This window comes from Platalea leucorodia (assembly GCF_965183815.1).
Source record: "Platalea leucorodia genome assembly, chromosome: Z".
NCBI classification, from domain to species: domain Eukaryota; kingdom Metazoa; phylum Chordata; class Aves; order Pelecaniformes; family Threskiornithidae; genus Platalea; species Platalea leucorodia.
Genome location: NC_138858.1, coordinates 52,853,917 through 52,874,893, shown reverse-complemented (window position 1 = coordinate 52,874,893; position 20,977 = coordinate 52,853,917). Strand labels below are relative to the sequence as shown.

Below are 20,977 nucleotides of genomic sequence, written 5' to 3'. Positions count from 1 at the left end.
AGAAATTAATTTGTGTGCATAAATTAAGTTCTGTCTGCCTGCCAAGATCCTTGAGGACCAAGGAGAACGAGGGAGTTACTACATAACTATTTCAATTTGGTAACTTCATTTTTTTTTTACAGTTGACTCATAGTATCTTCAGCACTGTAACATGAGCTATTATAAAACTGCTGTAAATTTTTCCTTCTACTCCTTCAGCATGTGACAGTGACCACTGGGGACCTCACTGCAGCAGCCGCTGCCAGTGCAAAAATGGAGCCTTGTGCAACCCTATCACTGGAGCCTGCCACTGTGCATCGGGTTTCAAAGGTTGGCGCTGTGAGGAACGCTGCAATCAAGGGACATATGGAAACGATTGCCATCAAAAATGCCAGTGTCAAAACGGAGCCACCTGTGACCATGTGACTGGAGAGTGCAGATGTCCTCCTGGATACACTGGTGCCTTGTAAGCAGTGGGTATATTATTTATGGGGGAGAGATACAAGTTTTAAATAGTGCTAACAAGAGAAATTAAGTTCAGTTTAACTTTTACAGTATGCTGTTGGTCTGGCTGCTGCGTAATGCAGGCAAGCAGGGCTGGTAGTTAGGAAGCAGCTGGGCAAACCATGTTGCAGTGCACATTGAGATATGTAGCTGAGAGAAAGCCCTCTTGATCTGGCCTGCTAAGTAAAAGCCACAAAAAGTAGCAGCAGGAGCTTCTTCATGACCACCATGAAAACTGTTTGGCTGCAAGTTTGGAAAGTCGCACTGAAACATGGAGTTATTTGGCTTTATCATTCCAGAATAGATTTTCATAGAATCATCATAGAATACCAGGTTGGAGCTTTGTCAGTAACAATTTATGACCACCAACCACTGTAGAAAGAAATATCTTTAAGAAGAAATAATTCTAGATTTCCAGGTCTGTTTCCTTAGATTTGTTGCATGGGTGCTATACAATATTCAGTATGTGTCTCTTTATGTTGGACTGCTTTCTGTTTCATACTTTTGGCTGGAAAAGTTAACGATAGCGTTAAAAATAAAGAGGTGGCTAGAGACTGGAGCGTGTGCCGAAGTAACGGTTGTCTCTGTTGTATACCACCACCTCCCCAGCTGCGAGGACCTCTGTCCCCCCGGGAAGCATGGGCCACAGTGCGAGGAGAGGTGCCCGTGCCAGAACGGAGGCGTCTGTCACCACGTCACCGGGGAGTGTGCCTGCCCGCCAGGATGGATGGTAAAAACACTTCCTGAAGTCGACACAACCCCATAGATCTTCCATATTTGTAGATTTTGGGCAGCATCAGAAAAGGGTAGCAAATGAGGATAGCAAATGCAGTCTGCCTGTAGCCAGGAGTAATGAGAAATGTATTTTAGCAGAAGGGACTGGAATAAAATACTTGCAAACCCATCTGTTACTGAAAATCCTCCAGTTCTGCACTGCCTTTTTAACCATATCAGCTTCTGGGAAGCAAAAGACATGAGTCGTACTGTGACGAGGCAACATCCTTTAGATCTTGTCTGGAAGTTATTGATTTCTAGATATAATTTGATATTATAGGGAGCTGACACCATTATATATTTTAGCAGTGAGTTTTGTGCCTGGTTTCATATGTATAGTATGCATGGCATAACCCCCCAAACTTTAGATACTGTGTTAAATGTTGGTGATGGAAATGGGACATCAGCACTTTGACATTATCTTTAGACTTCCTACCCTTTTGTCAGGGGGTAGGGAAAGAAGAATTGACCTCGGAGCTGCAAGTAGCCTCCCCTGCTACCAAGCTGCCAACTCCGAGTTGGCAAATAATGGAGTTGGAAGGTGATCAAAAGGCTGGAAGGTGATCAAAGCCCAAATAATTTCTTTAAATACATTTGTAGATAATATTTATCAATAGTATTTGTTAATAATGTTTTCTATTTAAATGCCCATTTTGGGTGAAAATCCACATTTACTGAACTTTTAATTATCTCATGATAATTGAGATAGTGTATTGAGATAACCTGTGGCAGAGGTCAGTTTTTCACCAAGTAGAGAACGTAGCTATAAATCTCTGTGTGTTTGAATAGCACCACTCACGTGACTACCTGACTTGGATTATGGCCATCTTTACTTTTTGTTCCACTTCATGTTAGAAGAATGAAATTATTGGACATAGAATACAAATGCTTGCATAAATTCTTGACTCCTTTTATCTGCCTAAATACAGCTAAAGAAAAATGAGATAGCATATGAAGCAGTGATGAAAATGTTATACTAGTGTGTGTCTTAACTAATAAATTACAGTTTAGCCCTTTGACTAATTTTCCATTCCAAGTAGTTATTTAAGCATAACTCTTTGTTATTTTTAGATTTTTCAATTCTGTGAAACACAATTTTGTCAGTATAACCTTTTTTGCTTTTCCTGTAAGGAGGGTTTAAAGTAGCCAGGTATAAATTCTGCAGTATCTTATTTTAGCTGAAATACCTGCATGTCTTTTGTCTGATGAGATGCCTGTAAATAGATTTTTCTCAAAATGGCTTCTTAAAAGTCTTAAGATCTGATGCTCCCCTCACTACACAAGCATAATTAATTCCAAGAATGTAAATAGCAGTGCAGAAATTCAAAATCTGTTGAAGGGAAGCAGACACCCTACCTAAGCTTTTAAGATATGCTGCTTTCAATGAAATTACAAACAGCTTTTCCTTTCATTAGAAAAAAACAACTTATCATAAAGTAGTATAATTGGGGCATTACAGCAATTACTGATTTCTACACCACTACTCACTGGAGGGCATTTCTGGATGTCTTGATGTATACTACTCCTGATAAATAAATTGGGAAGAACTTGACATCAATTGGTCTTAAATGTCTAAGTGTTTTCATCGTTGCTTAGAGATAGTGTTTTTCATTAGCTTTGGCTTCCAAAAGGGAAATCCTAGAAGATTATTCCTGCAGTGCTGAAACATACCCCGTGTTTAAAGCTGAAGAGTCTGGCATTTCCAAGCTCAGCACTAGACGAGTGACACAAGATCTCCTTGGTCTTCCTTCATTACAAATCTTTCTTCCTTGTCCATTCAAGCTGTAATCCCAAATCTAATGTTAAGATTTTTTTTCTGCACATGTAGGGCATGGTCTGTGGTCAGCCTTGTCCTGAGGGTCGTTACGGGAAAAACTGTTCCCAGGAGTGCCAGTGCCACAACGGAGGGACCTGTGACTCAGCAACAGGTCAATGCCATTGCAGCCCAGGTTACACAGGGGAACGGTAAGGAAATCTTATTTTTACCAGACTGCTGAACCTGCAAGGAGTCTGCTACGACAGAGAAAGTTAAGAAGCTGGTAGAAAGCAGAATGAAAATATCTATGATACAATTAAAAGAGTCTTATGAAATGTTTGTCATGTCACTTAGCTGATGCTTGGTCACAAGTTAAAAGTGCCTATGTGATTACCCTTCCATGAGCAATGGCTTGGTTTCAGGATTTTCCTGCTGTGGCCCACGCTCTGGCAGTGTCTTGTGGGTCTTCACTTGAGTGGTTTGCAGAATGACGCAGTTTGGGGTACAGTGAAGGGGTGAGGAGGGAAGCTCTTGGTTTTGTGCAGATGTTTGGCAGTCATAGTAGCAAGGAAGGCTCATTTGGCTCCTCTTCAAAGTGAGCAAGCTGGAGAGTTGTCTCCTAAAGTATTTCATTCAAACGAAGAAGCGAAACTTCTTTATTTTCTGACTCGATTGTTAAAAATCGTCTTTGGTAGATTGGAAAGATATTATAGCAAGACATCTTTTTTGAAGGCAGTGGAAAGTGATGAAAGAAGTGTTTTCCTGCATTTATTTTAAACTGCACACAACTCATTTGCTGAAGTCAGCAGCAGCTTAATCACTGAGGTCAGTCCAGGGAATCTCTGCCAGCAATAGTACATATTACAACCATATGCACTTGCCACGCGAGTGTTCACAGGACATGGGGAGAGCTGTGCCAGACATAAGGGGGAAAAAAAACCTCATGAAGAAGAGAAACAATTAGTCCAGGGCCATTTAGATGCCAAAATTAAATTTGCATCTGTGAAGAAACAGTGCAGAAGGTGGTAAATGCATTTAAAGAGACACAGACAAGTCAGCAGGGAAATCAAAGGAATATCCATATGAGTCTACACACTGCACTACACTGGTGTTTCTAAAAGCAATTAAATTTTTCGTCTTGGAATTGAAATCTGACTTTAATCTGAAATGCCTTACAGGCTGCAGCTTTTTGATCACTTTTGCAAGTCTGAGCTCACGTTTTCCCTGCAAAACAGGCTTTATTTGCAATTCTTTTGTTTTTCAAGATACTCCAAGGGCAGGAATGGGTCAGAAGCATGGTTGTAGACCTGGTTCTTATTTCATGTCAGTGGACTGTCAAGGGAGGGCAGCGTTACAAGAAATGTGTGGGCATTGGCTGAGCTAGCACATACATACCAGCAGCAAAAAGGACAGTTTTTAAAAGCGCTAAGCTATTCTCCACTTCTGTGTATAACTTCAACAGTATTTTTCTGAGATTTCGGTGTGGTGGTAACTCCTGGAACTTGGTCATACAGCAAGAAAAAGAGGACTCCTAGAGCATGTAGCAGTTTCTAGGTGATCTGAGTTAACACAAAGAAATCTAGTTTAAACTACCTTTATAACTGTTCTGCCTAATACTTTTTGATTGATACCTGTCTTCTCCACAAAGTGAAAAAGGGTCTTTCAGAAGCTGATGAAGATGCAATTAGAAAAAAAAAAAATTGCAAGGTTAAATTTTGTCTAATTTGGCTGGGATTCCTGATTATCATTTGGAAGAAATTCATTCTCAGCTTTATTTGTATTACTTCATTAGGAAACATTTAAACAGGGTTATTAGCGCTATTATTATGCTACACCTCTGAAGGAAAGGGGATTTTATTGCTGGCTTCAGTAAGGGCAGAGTTACAAATACCTTGAAACTTCGGGATAACAGTATGAGATTGAGGCAAGTACTGCAGAAGCATGAAATGAACATGCATACCCATTTTACCTCAGTCAGAGGGCTCTGCTAAATTCTGTTACGTTTTGCAGTGCATTGTATCATGTGTCTTTGAAATTCTTCTGTAATAAACCACCAGTCATACTAAAGAAAACCAGAAAAAGCCAAGTATATAAGAAAAATGGAGAGAGACCACCAAGGAAATTCTTTTATAAGATGGGGGAAATGAGCATGTTATAAGCTGATAAAACCATTAATAATGTGATGTATTACAAAGTGATATTTTTGCACAATCTGTAACTTGGTAAAACTCTTACAGGTGCCCAATTTGCAGAAGATGTTATGTGCCTGATATCACCTGCTGAGTTCACAGCACACCTCAGGACTTCAATGTCAGCATGTTCTGGCCCTAAGCTTTGGGATTTAGCTGTTTTGTCTTTTTGTCTATGTCAACGTAATTCAGTGTTGATAGGATGCTTACATTGAAAAATATTGGGATTTTCCCTGACACATAAGTTATGAAATGTCGTCATCCTTGGCTCTGAAGCATGAATCTGTTGAGCTGAGAGGTCTGCTCTCATACATATAATCAAATATTTTAAGTGCACTTAGTGTTGGAGGCTTTAGTAATGCTGTAATAGTACTGGCATTCTGAATTTTAACAATTTAGTTCTAAAACATAGAGAAGTTAAAGCTGAAAACATCAAACTCAAAATCAAATTGTATCTTTTAAATACATCACCAAATGAAATTGCTATGCGGAAACTCATTAGTAAATGAGTTGCAAGTTTTAGAAGTAGGATACTGAAAATTGTCTTTTGGTAGTCAGGCTGGACAGCCAAACATGCAGTCTGATCTTTAGCTTAAATAATGCCTTTTATATGTAAAACATTAAAGAAATAAACTGTTAGCTAAAGTAGCTATCTTCTAAAAGCTCTGTGAATGAAAGAGAAAAGTTTGAAGAAGTCTCTTTATTAGGATATATTTTCCGTAAGGAGCAACAAAAATCATTGCTACTCTCCCATATGGGTTAAACTCAAGTCTTTACTAATTTTCACTTTCATTTATTAGAAAAGTCAGATGAAAAGAAGGGTTTTGGGTTCCTGAAGATTGTTCTGTGTCATCCTCTGAATTTTTGAAGGGCAAAATCAGCAAAAAAAACAGGTTTAGAATTAAATTCTGAAAAAAAAAAAAAAGGTATTCTGGAAACATTATGTGTTTGGAAACACAAGTAGAAAATATCCTCGTCAAAGACTATTGAGCATGATTGCCAGGGAACTTCCTGGCCTGACCGTCTGCAGGGGCGTGGGTGTCTGCTGGCTCTTCACACTATTACTAAGTGGAGAATCTAGATCACTTTAAAAAGTTACAGATGGATGGCTTTTGAAACAAAATACTTGAAAATTTATTCCTTCATGCTTCAGGTCTGATTTAAGAGGGTTGGTTTTTGTTCTGGTTCCTGAATGTGAAGTGCAATGATGTATGTATTCACGTTGTCTCCTTTGTTGGAGAAAAGGGAGATCTTTTCCAAAGGAATTTGCAGAGCCAATGTTTTTAAGCCTGTCGAGCTGAGCAGCAAAAGAAACCAGAGAGACAAGCACTTTTAAAAAGGAAGTTATATAAATTCCTGCTCTACTTAAGAGGTGTTTCAGATCAGCATGAGAGATTCCTCATAAACCATATTTCCCTTAAATCTCCAAAAGCTGTAGTTTCTGGGAAATAAAACTAATTTTTGTTTTTTTGTTTTTCTCACAGATGCCAAGATGAGTGTCCAGTGGGGACTTACGGAGTGCAGTGTGCTGAGACCTGCAAGTGTATGAATGGTGGGAAATGTTACCATATTAGTGGTGCCTGTCTCTGTGAACCGGGATATACCGGAGAGCACTGTGAAACAAGGCTTTGCCCTGAGGGAATTTATGGTCTCAAGTGTGATAAAAAGTGTCCCTGCCACATGCCCAATACCTGGAGGTAGGCTTTACACCCTTTAGCCTGTTTTCTTTTCCTATATAGAACATAGAAATCCAAATATAATCTGAAAATAAATACGTCCTGATTTTTCTAGTACTTTCATGCAAACTGAAGCAGCTAAAGACTTGTAAGAGTATGTAGTATTCTCTAACCATATCAAGAAAGAAAATATCAACCTGAAAGACCTTCTGAATTTCAGTTCTTGCAACTATATTTGATCTTAATATTCACAGCTGTATTTGGTCTCTGACCCATGAAGTAAATGTTAAGACAACATGTGACCTTTGTCTATATTTACCACATGAATAAATCACTATATTGTTCACTGTATAAAGTCAGTATACATCATATGTCCTTTGCATATTCTGGGGTACTGTAGATGAGAAATAACTGAATTGAAATGAATGGATGTATAGTCTTATGAGTTGGACATGAGAGGAGAATCCATTTCTCTCTCTCTCTGTATACATACATAAGTATTGGTGTAGGTGGACTATTTTACTACAAAATATCTGAAGACTTACCAATTGTAAATCTAGTTTTAAAAAATATTTTTTTTGTCATTTAAATGATTTTTCTAGAAAGCATGTAAAATCTGATCCTCGGAAATTGAATGAAAATAATTTTCCAATTGGCTTACCTTTTACTATTTCTCCTTATTCAGGTAGTAATGAGTCCTATTTTTTGAGTTTTGTGTGTCTTTGTGGATGTCACAGTGTTTCAGCATATTGTTCTGAAAATCTAAAAACTAGCTGTTTGGAGACAAACTTTCAGCTGTGAGGGAGGAATGTCAGATGTCAGTCGAGGCGAGCCAACATATTTATAGAACAATTCTGGACAGCTTTCTCTTGTTACAAAACACAGTTCTTCTGCTGAAATACTTTGGTCATTGTACATTCACTTACACTTAATTGCATTACTAATCACAGTACCTTATATAAGGTTTGTGAGCGTAATCTGAATTTTTGCTGTTGAAAAGAGCTGTGAAAGAAATTTTCAGAAACTGTTGACTGTCGCATAGAATGCTGTATATAAGATGCACTTTTCCTCATAGATAAAACAAAAGCTTTTAGTCAGAATTTAGCAGAGATGTTAAAGCACTGAAGCACATACATGGAAATACCTATTCTGTTAGGCCTCTGTGAAAAATTGCTTTGTGGATTGTCTAAGTTGTTCAACATACCTTTCATTGACAAACCACGTGACAGCAAACTGAATTCTTTTCCTTTTCCATTCATATGCTTTTACAGTTGTGTGCTTGCACTTCTGTTTATCCCATTTACTTGAAATGTCTTTTGAAAAAAATACAGAGTTTTTGACATAAAATCAAGCAATTAATTCTTTGGGCGATGCATTCAAGAACAAATGGCACCATAATGCTGACCTATCTAGCTCTCAAATTATGCTAGTAGACCAAATACTATTGTATTGTGAATTATGGTTAGCTGCATTACTGAAAATTTTTCTGCAGACTGTTGTAGCAGCCTTGTTTGACAGGAACGCATTACACTGTATAGTATTTCTGATATTACAGGGATTACTTCTGATTCATGTCCAACACAGCTGTTCCTTCATTTATACTGCTGGAATACAGCTTGCGGTCAAATCAGATCACAAATGTTCACATGTAAACAGCAGCATATGGCTGGTCTTTTTTTGAACATTTTCCCCTCTGTATGACAAATCAAAAGGCACGTAACAGCCCTGTAGGTGCGGGAGCATATTTGCAAGGGCATAATGATCTTTGAGGAATACAAAAGATTTTCATGACTTCACAAGTGTATTTTTCTTGTACAGGTTCCTTGCCCCTGGGTCAGGAAGTGATTAAGACCACCAAATAACAGAAATCAAAGGGCATCTGAGTAATGGTATAGAAGGCAAAGCTCCCTGCAGGCGCTTTATGCTTTTGACAAACTTTTGAGAAGCCAGTTGTGTCTAGCTGTCTTCATCTCTCACTAAATATCAGTCAGCCGGAAGACAACTTTTTAAGCCATCAGGGAATATCCTCATCTCTTACTTGCCTACCACAAGTGCTATTTGGGGTGGCTGTAGCCAAAGGATCTTCTTCATAGGACTAACCCAGTTAGCAGCAATGTAACAACCAATAATCCCAGGGCATGAAAAAGGAGGTAAATCCCTTCTTCAGATACACTTTGTGTGTCTGTATGTCTAGGATTCTGTTAGGACTTCTAGGGGACTTGATATTGTAAAAGCTTTTTTCATCTGGATATGACCACTAGTTTAGATATCCTTGACGAGGAGCTGTTGGTAGGCTTAGAGCCCTAGGATATTACTTATGTTCTTAGTATTCATAGATATGGAAACAAACTAAAGGTTGGTTAAAAAAACACTTGCACCAAAAAATATTGCTGTAAAATATGTGTACTACAAGAAGGACATTGAGGTGCTGGAGCGTGTCCAAAGAAGGGCAACGAAGTTGGTGAAGGGTCTAGAGAACAAGTCTTACGAGGAGCGGCTGAGGAAGTTGGGGTTGTATAGTTTGGAGAAGAGGAGGCTGAGGGGAGACCTTATTGCTCTCTACAGCTACCTGAAAGGAGGTTGTAGCAAGGTGGGTGTCGGTCTCTTCTCCCTAGTAACAAGCAATAGGACAAGAGGAAACGGCCTCAAGCTGCACCAGGGGAAGTTTAGGTTGGATATTAGGAAAAACTTCTTCACCGAAAGGGTGGACTTGGCAGTGGTAGGTTAACGGCTGGACTTGGTGATCTTAAGGGTCTTTTCCAACCTTAACGATTCTATGATTCTATGATTCTATAAGTTGCAGTATACAGGTATATGTCTAGCCATTTTCTTCAAATACTTAAAGACACAAAAACATGATACACCATAGTTCAAAAATGTATACATATTTCTCCTACTGTTTTATGATTGAGGAAATAGCATCAAAACAGCTTTGGCAATAGTTCATGGTTTGCATTTTGGGTAGGCTAAGCTACAGGGATTTTGTTGCTGCTGTTGGTTGACGGCAGCTCCTGGGGATGAAAGGCAAGCCCATCCTTGTTCTTAGTTGCATCAGCAGCCTTTATTAAATGCTTCATAAAGGGTTAGATATAGGTATACTTGAGAGACTTTATTCTTTTTGAGGGGTCCAGAGGACAGCAACAGGTAATAACTCTCTTGTGCCAAGAGTTTTTTCACAAATGGTTCTTCTCTGTTGCATCATTTGATATATATGAAAGGATTTGAGCTACAGTGCAAATCAGACACAGACCTCTGTTCTCTGTGACTAAGGGACTCTATGAATTTGTCCCTTTTTACGCTATAGTCAAGAAAAAAACTAGAGTGAGTGCCTGCTGGCTGAGACTAAGACCACATAAAACACGCTTCCTCAATGGGGTACGATGGCAGTCCTGTGAGCTGGTGTGAGCAGACCCATGTGTCCCTGCCAGTTGCATCCACAGTTTGTTGGGCTTACAGAAACTTGTCATTCTGAAGATCCAGTTTGCAGGAATGAGCGAAAAAGACCTCGATCTGCCTTCATCAACATTGTGAATTCGTTTTGTACAGGAATGTTCTTCTAGGCTAAACCACTTTTAGGCTGGGTTTTGTCATGCCTTTACTCAAGTGACACCTGGTGATCATTCAGAAAATGGTAAAAAGCGTAGACTGTAGATGCACATTTATCTAGAAGGTTTACAAAGGATATTTGTTACACCTGTGTTACAGTATATGCACTGGTTTCAGGTTGATCTTCAAGCTAAATTTGAGATGTCCGTGTTTTTTTTTCTTGTAAGCTCTTTCTGGTGATCTTCCACCACTACTTCACACCTGTAGGTAAGATCAGCTTGGGTCATTTTGTATCACCGACTAATTTGGTATAGTTCAGGCTGGAATTAGGGTTTATTCATGACATGAGCTCTTATGGGGTTTCTTTTGTCTCATAGTTTTTCTGAGATACATATATAGGGTTGAGTGGAATTTTATGGTGTGGTACATGCTTAGTTCATATAGTCTCGGTGTGTTTTTAAAGTCAAGACTAGGGCATCTTGCAATTTTGCATTTTTCTAATGGACTTGTACATACACGTACAAGAACTTTTCATGGAAATTTTATATTGCACAGGGTGCTACAGAATTTAGTTGGATATTGTAATAGTGAAACACTTACATAAATCACATGAAAATCATTAAGTTTATCTAAGTTCTTCAAATGTAATATCAACTACCTACAAGCATTTTTGTGGTTCTGTACAGAGTACAGTTGCTTTTGTGGAAAGTGTGAACAAAAGACCACGAATAAAAGCAGATGTACTGGCAGTATCTCTCAACATCTCTTTATTTCCCTATATTAATATATAAATCTTATTGCCAATTAAGCTAACTGCATGAGAACCCATCAAAAAGCTTCAGAAGTGCTCCAGCTTCCTACATCTAATTGCAAATTATGGAATACTAATTTTGGTGTCAATCAATATATGTGCAAGTATGCCTTAGTAACACTTACTGGGGGGCACAGAATATCAATGCCTTTGCCTCATACCCAGTGCACACTCATGCGTGTGGTCTCCCCCTCTCTTGAAAGGAAAAAAACCCAACAACAAACACCACTGAGATTTATGTCTTAAAATGACAGTACTACTAATTTTATGTTATAAATCTATTCTAATTCATATCCTAGTGACTATTCAGTTGTGGGTTGAAAAATCTTTTCATATTCCTTGGCCTGTATTCTTCCACTGATAAGAAACAAGGGAAATGGATCCAAAATGCCACTGGGTGCCCATGGGCAGTTAGGAATAAGGAACAAATCTGATTATCTTGCTACATCATGTGTTTTCATAATTTTGCATGTATTTTATATGAGAATAGTTCCATTTCAATTTATTTCATGGCAGGTATACTTATAGCTGAACAAATAACCAGGACTGTTGGCTAGGAACACCATGAGTTTTGAACCATTTCTGCATATATCATGTAGTTGAAAAGACCTTTCCTCTCATTTCACGTAAACCAGCTTAATACTATCAAAAGAGATTTTAATATCTTCAAGACCCCCAGATCCTTATGATGTAAGCAATAATATATTGAGAGCAGAATGCATAATGACATTCCAACCTTGATAATTCATTCTTTCCTTGATCAGCAGTATGTTGTCAGTTGGTTGTATTCATCAATAGGAAACTCTTAGTTTGACAAGAGTAGTCCTTGAGTCCAAGAGCAGTTGCAACTGATATTGCATTCCCTTGTTATGCTGCAACTTTTTCAAAGAATATTGTTTTAATGATATGTTACAGCACCTAAAAGTGCAGTAAGTATTTTTTCAAACTTTCAAATGGTCAGAAAAATACTCCGTTTCAAACACACCCCCACACAAGGAGTCAGCCAGTCTTGCAAAATCAGGCTCTTGTCATGGGTCATTTAATGTGTCTGGATGAAGGCAGATTTTTTTCCAGCACACTTAAAGGAACTTCACTTCAATCAGTGACAGACAAATATCTTTAAACAGTCTTCCCATTGTAAATATATTGGATTTGGATATTAAGGCTTTTCTTTGGTGAGAATTAAGCAAGTGCTTTGTCTGCCAAAGCGCTACAGAGTACCCCATTGTGTCCACTTTTCCAGCACATATATCTTTGCACAGCTGATGATGTCCATTTGTTATGAGACAACAGCTGTCTGACTGGCCCTTCAATGAAACTGCTGTTCCAGGTAGGGACAGCTGGTCTGCCACCAGGTATGGCCAACATAGGGGAGATACTCTCCAAAAGGTCACTGCTCTGATGGTATATCTGACTTCTGCCCAAAGCAAAAGACTTTGTATCATTCCCAGAAAGATGCCAGTTGTCCTCTTTTCAACGAATGATTTAAAGAAAAGAACATGCTTGCTACTCATTGGGTGCTGTGTTATTATTTTGTGTTGGATGCCATGCTATTTTACCAAAGCATCATGTTTCTCAGACAATATGCTGCTGCGTTTGGGCAGTGTTATGAAAATGATCCTATTATACTTGGAGTGCAAAGCTAACAACACATTTTTTGGAATTTAATGGTTTAATCACCTTAATATTTGTTAGCATGTATATCTATTTTATGGTAAAAACTGTGTTTCAGATAGGTTTCTTTTCAACTAGCTATAGAAAAATGATACCTCTTCTTTTCTTTCCATGTCCTCCCAAAATGTCTATATGTTGTATGATGTTACATTTCTTATCTTAATTGGTATGCATTTTTATATACATATACAGAACCTTTGCTTTGTGGTTTGGGGAGTAAAACCATCTCTATGCATAGCATGCAAGATTCTTTATGCAACCTATCTTATAACAGCATTTTGTTCTCTGGGGGAAAAAAAAAAAACGGATGTCATGTTTAGTTCTGAATTATTTATGCTTTCATCCCCTCCTGGCAGCTGTCACCCTATGTCTGGGGAATGCTCCTGCAAGCCTGGCTGGTCTGGGCTCTACTGCAATGAGACGTGTTCCCCGGGATTCTACGGCGAGTCGTGTCAGCAGATCTGCAGCTGCCAAAATGGTGCTGACTGCGATAGTGTGACTGGAAAATGCACCTGTGCCCCTGGATTTAAGGTAAATAAGTCTCACTTTCACAGTCCATTTTTGACTCCACTGCCTTTAGTTAAGTGCCAAATTCTTCAAGATGCCAGAGTGTCCTTTCTCCACCACAGTAAAAGAGAGGTAAGGATATTTAGATACCACTGGGTGTGTTATAAGATAAGACCCTGAAAAGGCAAAATCTGTGATTGTTTCTCAGTACTGAAATTAAGCCATTTTAAGAAAGAAAAGTTGGTTGCTTTATAAGACATTGATAAGAATGAGAGTGTGCTGTTAAGGTATAAGTAAAGGGAGGAATGATGGGTTTCAGTCATTATCATGTTGCACCATCTCCTCATGCTCCATCCAGAGAAACTCTAGACAAAAAGACATTTGTTTTTACAGTTCAGGACAGATTATTCTGCAGCTTTCACACACGTTTTCTGTTACCTGTGCATTGGATGCTAATCTAACATAGAAAACATTTTACAGTATGACTGTTCCTCTAGGACTAATAACTGTGAAAACTTCCACCAAATTAATTCTTAAAAATATTTTACTTATCAATGCTATTTTCCATTAAACTGCTGTCTGACTGTGGTTTGGTTTCATAAAGGGCCTCTTTGTTACTGTAAATACTGTCCATTGATCTAACCAAGTGCTGCTAGCTATGTGACCTGAGCTCTCACAGCAACTAATAGAAAACTAATGCTTGCTGTAGACTTAAAAAGCATGAAGGACTCCTTCTCCCTTAAATTCAGGATAACTTAGTGACAGCCTAGGACAGTGACGGGCTGTATGTTTTCTGGCTTTTGCAGCACCTGAGTCAGTGTAGGTCATTTATTAGTTGTATTGTCTGAAACTCCTCAAATAGTTTTTAGACTCTGTTTTTGTATAATTCAGGGTGCTGCTTGTGGTACTCCTTGTCTTCCGGGGACATACGGAGTAAACTGTTCATCTGTGTGCAACTGCAAAAACGAAGCCATATGTTCACCAGTAGATGGTTCTTGTGCCTGCAAAGCAGGTAAGTGTCTCTTCAGATTAATTTTCTTTTTCTGTAATCATAAAATGAAATTGAGTTTTCGAAGTAGAGAAGAAGAAAGAAACTTAATAAAAAGCAGACCACCTTGAAGGCCATATCACTAGATACTTTATGCTTCTCCTGGTCTGGGAGGCAAAGACTAGGAAAACATCTGCTGAGAGAAGTGTGCGCGTACCTCATGTTCATGTTTCCTCGGTGCAGTTCTCAGTGGGCTGGATACTGTGTCTGGGTGAATTACTAGTGTTTACCCTGAGATGGTCCACCACTTCTCTGTTGTGGCGGTGCTGTGGTCTGCTAGAAGGGCTACTGGTTTGGCGTTTATCTGTAGTCAGCCTTCTTAGTCAAAATACATAGCCCTGTTTCCCCTCAGCATGGGTGAGCACCACCTCTGGCTGCCACCCTCACCCCTCTCAGCATCACAGAGGCACAGACTTCTTCCTGCCATTTAGCAGTGATGTTGATATCTACTGGCAATTTTTTCTGTTTGAATACTCTTTTCCTCAGCAATTCTCTGACAAAACCTTGCCTAACCCCCTTCCCAGCCTGTGCCCTCTACTGTTCCCTGCTTCCATGAGAAACGTTCTGAACCTCCCAGTATTAGTGTGAGTGGATTCACACTCCTCGACCTCTCTGCCTGGCTCTCTCCTCCCAAAAGTAATTTTGATGGTCAGTGTAGCTCCACCAGAAACTGTATGTGCCTGCCCACCTCTCCATCTCCCAGTAGCACATGCCTTTGGCTGGAAAAAAGATATCTAAGACATCCTCCGGCACTGATTCTGCAGATATCTTTTCCCATATAAAGGTCTACAGGTCCACATGGTGTTCCTGTTCAACCCAAAATATGCTACTAAACTCCACTTAAAGATCTGCTCTTGCAATACACCTGTTTAATTTTTCACTTCTGCTGCGAGGAAGGATTTAAAAGTCCAGCATCCCTCAGCTGTGGTGCTGGATTGCTGAGAAGAGTGGGGCAGGCTGTTGAATGCTCCCAAGCAAATCCCGTGCCCAGCCTATGTTGTAGACAGCCCCGTCTAAAAATGTTTTTCTAAAAATACATGAAGGTTGAGAGTTGGGGAGAAACGTTAGAGTTACCTGGACAAATAGCCACTAAATTTGTCAGGGACTGACAATTAAATCAGTTGTGTAGCAAATGTGGAGAGTTTCCAGCTTCTACTCTTGCCAGAGACATCGGAGCTGAATTAACTCTGTTAAAGTAGCTAAGTAGCTACTTCTGAGTAGCTAGGTTGTGAGGAGAAAAACTATTCCTTGAGCCATGCATAATCCTGTCTTCTTGTGCATCGTGCAGTTTTAGTCATACTATGATGAAAAAAGACAGCAAATGGTGAAATTAATTAAACTACACCCAGATACTTGTCATGTAAATGAAGGAAATTTATAAATCCTGGAAAGACACTTGAGAGAAAGTGTCTCACTTTTCTAGCTAGTAGAGTATAACATTTTTTCTTGAAATGACCCCTAAATTCGAAGTTGTCAATCCAGGGCACGAGGCAGCTTCATTTCAATACATGTGTTTTGCATAGTCTATTGATTAGGCTCAGTGCAGAAATATTGTTCCCTTCGCTTACTGTAAACAAGGTACAAAATTAGAAACTTGGCTTGTGTCATTGCTGGTGATAACGTATGATTGGCTCACACCATTTCTGTTGTATCCAATAGATGATCACGTTTTCTAAAATGTATTTACATTTCTATATGTCCAGCGCACAGTCTGTGAATCATTGCTATCAGACATGATCAGTGGTGAATGCTGCATTTTAGAACCATTTTCCATTACATTTTTGTATTTAGAGAGAAGTACAGAAATAATCTAAAAGGTCTTTTGCGTATCCTTGGATAAATCCAACTCATGCACTGTGTTTATGTTGTCTCTTTTTTTTGTGTCTAAGATTTCTGTTAAAACCCTATTGCAGAACTGTCTGTATCAAATACTGGTTGAAGAATTATAAAAGCAGCAGCTTAAGTCTAGGGAAAATGCTCCTGATTTTTTTCAGGCTATGCCTTAAAACTTTCGGTATAGTTTAGTGCTTCTCAGTGAAATTTCAAGGTGTCTCTGTTTTCATTTCAGATCTCCCATCAATTGCTTTTGTATGTTGGCACCCATCTGCAAATGTGTGCTGTGCACAGATGTTACAAGGTGCCCTTGAGCACCTTTGTTCAAACCTGGACAAGTGCTCAGCTGAAACTGCTGATATTATCCTGTAGTTAATGTTACCCTGGTATTGTGCATCTCCACGAGATGCCCCATGGTAGGCGGAGGGAAACATGTCCTCAGAAAGGAATGGGGGAAAACATGTTCAATTTGTCACTTTAATTCTTATTTTTGGCAGGTTGGCACGGTGTAGATTGCTCAATAAATTGCCCCAGTGGTACCTGGGGACTTGGCTGTAACTTAACTTGCCAGTGTCTTAACGGAGGGGCTTGCAATGCTCTGGATGGAACCTGTACCTGTGCCCCGGGCTGGAGAGGAGAGAAATGCGAACTCCCTTGCCAGGTAGTTTAATGATTTAACTGAATTTTGTACTGTAGGATAATACTGGGCAGGGGGGTGCTCCTGTCATTCTTCTGACTTCATAGGGGTAAGTCCCTAAGTAGCACTGCACCTGGTAGCCCATATGCAACTGTGTTCAAGATCAGGGACGTGCACCAACAATTCTTCTGGAAGAATTCTGCTGTGCAGCACACCAAAGCACACAAAAAATGACTACACAAAATGAACATGCGCAGATGAACACTTTTTTTGCTTTCACACTTTAAAGTTGGACCTCAGAATTTTCACCAGCTCCTTTAGAATTTGTTGAAAAACAGAGCCAAGTTTTTCCCTGTCAGCATCAAATGCTATCCAAACTGGTTCTGTTAAACTACTTTAAGTAAAAATTATGAAAAAAAAAGTACCAAAAATATATTCCAGATCAAACAACATAATTTTAATTAAATTAGCTTATCTCTATGGTACAGAATGAATGAAGACCTTTCATTCCTTCTCAGTCAGACATGAAAAGGCACTCTTACTAACCAGTCCTATGACAGGTCTTTGCCTTTCTGTTGGGGCTCTGACTTCCACTATCTCCTAGTCTTTGAGAACTGCAAAATTAGAAATCATTGTGTTGACAAAGGCGTGGCCCTCATAAATTCTGTTCCACCTTGTAATCTGTAGTTTGGGGAAGCCATAAAAATATATAATTTCAAAATTTTAAAAATGGTAAAATTCAAAACTGATTCATTTTACTATGTAACTGTTTGGTTTCAATTACATTTCGTACAAAAAAAAAGAAATATTTTATGAAAAATGGGGTTTTCCAGAGTCCATCTTTTCCAATGATGGGCCTCAATTTTCTGGGAAATTTTTAACGAACTTCATTTTTTTAATAAACTTCTCTCTGCTCTCCTTTTCCTCTCCATTGTCTTGTCTTCACTTTTGCAATACTATCTGCATAGCAGGTTGTTGGTTTAATGTAATTGTAAAGGAATCACCTGAACTGAACATAAACCTTGTAAATTCCCCTCGCATATCACATTCAAGTTTCTGTCAGTTTGGACTAGCTCTACTGAGCAATAACATGATAGGAGTAGCTGAACTACAATGTAAGACTGGAAACCACACCTTCGTTTTGAAGGAAAATTGTTCTGTTGAACTGCTCTCAGAATATTCAGAACTGATTTTATTGGGGTTGGTTTTGGTTTTAAGATGAGGTACACATACACTGATAGAGTGAGTAAAGTGGCAAACAAATTCTAAAATATTCTGGAAAGCTGATTAGAGTACCAACTGTGCATGTTTATGCAATGTTTCCAACAATGCATCTCCATCAGAAGACTAATTTTTCTTTTTTCTAAAGCAGCTTTATTTATCACTTAGTGTCTGATTCTGAAGGATGATGAGATCTCCCAAGCTCCATTAGCTCTTCCAAAACTGACTTATTAAAAAAGATAGGTATTGTTTCGTGGCATTTGCTTCAGTGTTCCAAATTTAGCAAAATAATGCTTAAAAGCATTTCTGTATCAGATAATTTAGCATGCCCATGTTCATTGTCTTGCACACGCGCTCTCTCTCTCTGTGTCAAATGATGTCCATAAGCATTTACATATTTCAGTGCATATTCTGCCTCAAAATTCCAGAGCAGGAGAATAAAGAGAAAACTTATTCAAATCTGTCCAGTGTTGTCTGAATTTTTTTTTTTGTTTGAGCAGAGAGTTTATTTAAATCAATGTATTTCAATTTGTTTCAATAACTTAAGAAAATTAATATCACTGCCCAGATTGTTACTCAAGATTTGACTGAATTTTGGACTTCAGTCCAAATACATAGTAAACTAAGAATACTGCTTTTCAACAGCATATTTGAGGATTTCCTTTCTTTCCAAATCTGATTATATGCAAAGGAACTGGTTAATCTTTTCTTTTTCTCTATATAAAAATGTATTGTTGAGATAAGCAAAAGGCTCCTTATACTCAAGTAATGTAAGATTTTGTTCTACTTTAGACTTGAAAGACTGGGAATTGAATAGCTAAATCCTGTGGAACTCGGTAGAAATGTAGGTGTGAACATCAAAGAACAGCAGATGAATTTTCATATACATTTTATTTTGATTTTTAATGTGACTGAGACCAATTTTTAGTCTCAAATTTAAATGCTTGGGTTTTAAGCCTGACATGTTTTTTCGTTTTTAGCCTTTGCTGTGGGTAATCCGAGAAGTATTGCCTTAAATTATACTGGCTTTTTTCCATGTGTTTTAATTTGGTTTTGACACTTTTTCTGTAAGATCGATTTACTGTTGTACTTTGCCTTGTTTTGAGAACGCAATTGTAAAGATTTTGCTCTTTTCAGTTTCTCAGATTGATTTTGTATGGAATGTATGTGCCACCTTCTATGGAAGAAGCAGAAAAGGCAAATTCAAATGTTTAGATGTAGTTCCATGAAAATCAGCTCTGCTCTTTTGGCACAGGTGAATACACCAAGAGAGGTGTTCAACTTGTAACTTTGAGCTGTCTTGTTGGTTCAAAAAATGTTGCATGGCCAAAAAATAATTTTGTTTTGTGTACTGTCTCATAGCCAAAGAGCTTCTCTTTTTGAGATAGTATATGCTGTAGTGCAGAGGGAATGATTTTTAATCAAAAGAAAATGATAAAGTCTGCATTGTTTATGCAATAAACTTCTATGCAATAAACTTCCCAGTGAAGATGTATTTTAATCTAATGTTTTACTACTCTTTTTTAGAAGTTGTGGCTTTATGTGGTATCCTTCTTGACCAACACGTAGAGAGCTCAGGGTCTGAGGCAGAAAGGAGACTGAATTGCTTTCCCATCAAGGGACCCCCAGGTCCTGGAGTAGGAACTCAGCTGTAAGCGAGATTAGAGGGACAGTACAAGGAAGCTTTCATTGCAGCCTCTGATAGTGTAGGTTACTGTGTTCTGAATCACAATCTCTAGGTCAATTAGTCTGGGATTTTTGAAGAGAATGTAATTAATTCTTTATCTTCTCCTCTTAATGAAAGAATGAAAATGCAGGATGCTAAAATGTTCCAAACGCCAGAAGTGTTTTATATTAAGAAAGCATATTATGGATTCAGGAGAGATCTGTGGTTGCTTTTTGAGGCAGGTCTGACCAGAACATGTTCTCCTCTAACTCCCAGTTGTCGTCATCTCTGGGTTGTTTTCTTCTGTTGCCACAGGACGGCACATATGGTATGGATTGTGCTGAACGCTGTGACTGCAGCCACGCGGACGGTTGTCATCCCACCACGGGTTACTGTCGCTGTCTACCGGGATGGTCAGGTACAAAAGAGACCGTCATGAAGGAAAATGGGAGTTTCCACTATGGTGGGACTTGGTTTTCCTTTTTGCTTTTGTGGGTAGAGGAGGAGTATGTGGGGTTGGAAGGAGAAAAGGGCCAGTTCTGTGGCTGCTGTGTCCCTTCTGTGATTCACAGGCATGGAAATTTGTTGACTGTGGGATCCACAGAAAACTGGGAATAGAAAGGGAAATCTTAAAACTTGGGCAGCTCCACAGTGTGATTCTTTATGAAAGTGGTGTATAACTGTAAATATTCAAGGTTGTGCTGCCAGCTGTGGTAGGTAAAACCTCACATCCAAGAACTCAGAAAGATTTGCTCAGGCAGCCAAAAAGAGGATAAATTGTGCAGAAGCTGTGCTGCCATTTGAGTTTCTCAAATTTTGAAAAAATTAAGTTTCTCTGCACATATGCTGTTCTATAAGAAAATTGTTGCACTTCTTTCACAAAGTCTCTCCAGCATTTTCATTGTGGTTTTAAGAACCATATACATTTAATTATTCATCAAAATTTGTGTTTGACACTGTTGTTGCACATTCTTGTTTGTGGAAAGCAAGATTTTTTGAAACCGTGATGAAACTACGCAGAAGGGCAAGCTATCATGAAATGTTCCCTTTATCTCTAGGAGGTGGTTTTAGTTCTCACATAGATTTCTAAGCTCTAAGTGTTGGGAAAACTCTTCCATCTTCAATAAGGATTAATTGACACTATAAGCTTGCCCCT

At 38.7% G+C, this 20,977-nt stretch overlaps 1 protein-coding gene across 1 annotated transcript in view; it reads left to right on the top strand.

Moving 5' to 3' along the window:
* The window catches only part of MEGF10 (multiple EGF like domains 10), a gene marked incomplete at both ends in the record, with an annotated part of 75,573 nt that overhangs the window by 28,746 nt on the left and 25,850 nt on the right, over positions 1-20,977 (top strand). Inside the window, 8 exons of the mRNA XM_082335782.1 lie at positions 199-445; positions 1,093-1,213; positions 3,086-3,222; positions 6,687-6,899; positions 13,266-13,440; positions 14,308-14,428; positions 16,795-16,958; positions 20,137-20,239. Coding sequence (XP_082191908.1) covers positions 199-445; positions 1,093-1,213; positions 3,086-3,222; positions 6,687-6,899; positions 13,266-13,440; positions 14,308-14,428; positions 16,795-16,958; positions 20,137-20,239 — 1,281 coding nt within the window. The remainder of the gene's footprint in view (positions 1-198; positions 446-1,092; positions 1,214-3,085; positions 3,223-6,686; positions 6,900-13,265; positions 13,441-14,307; positions 14,429-16,794; positions 16,959-20,136; positions 20,240-20,977) is intronic.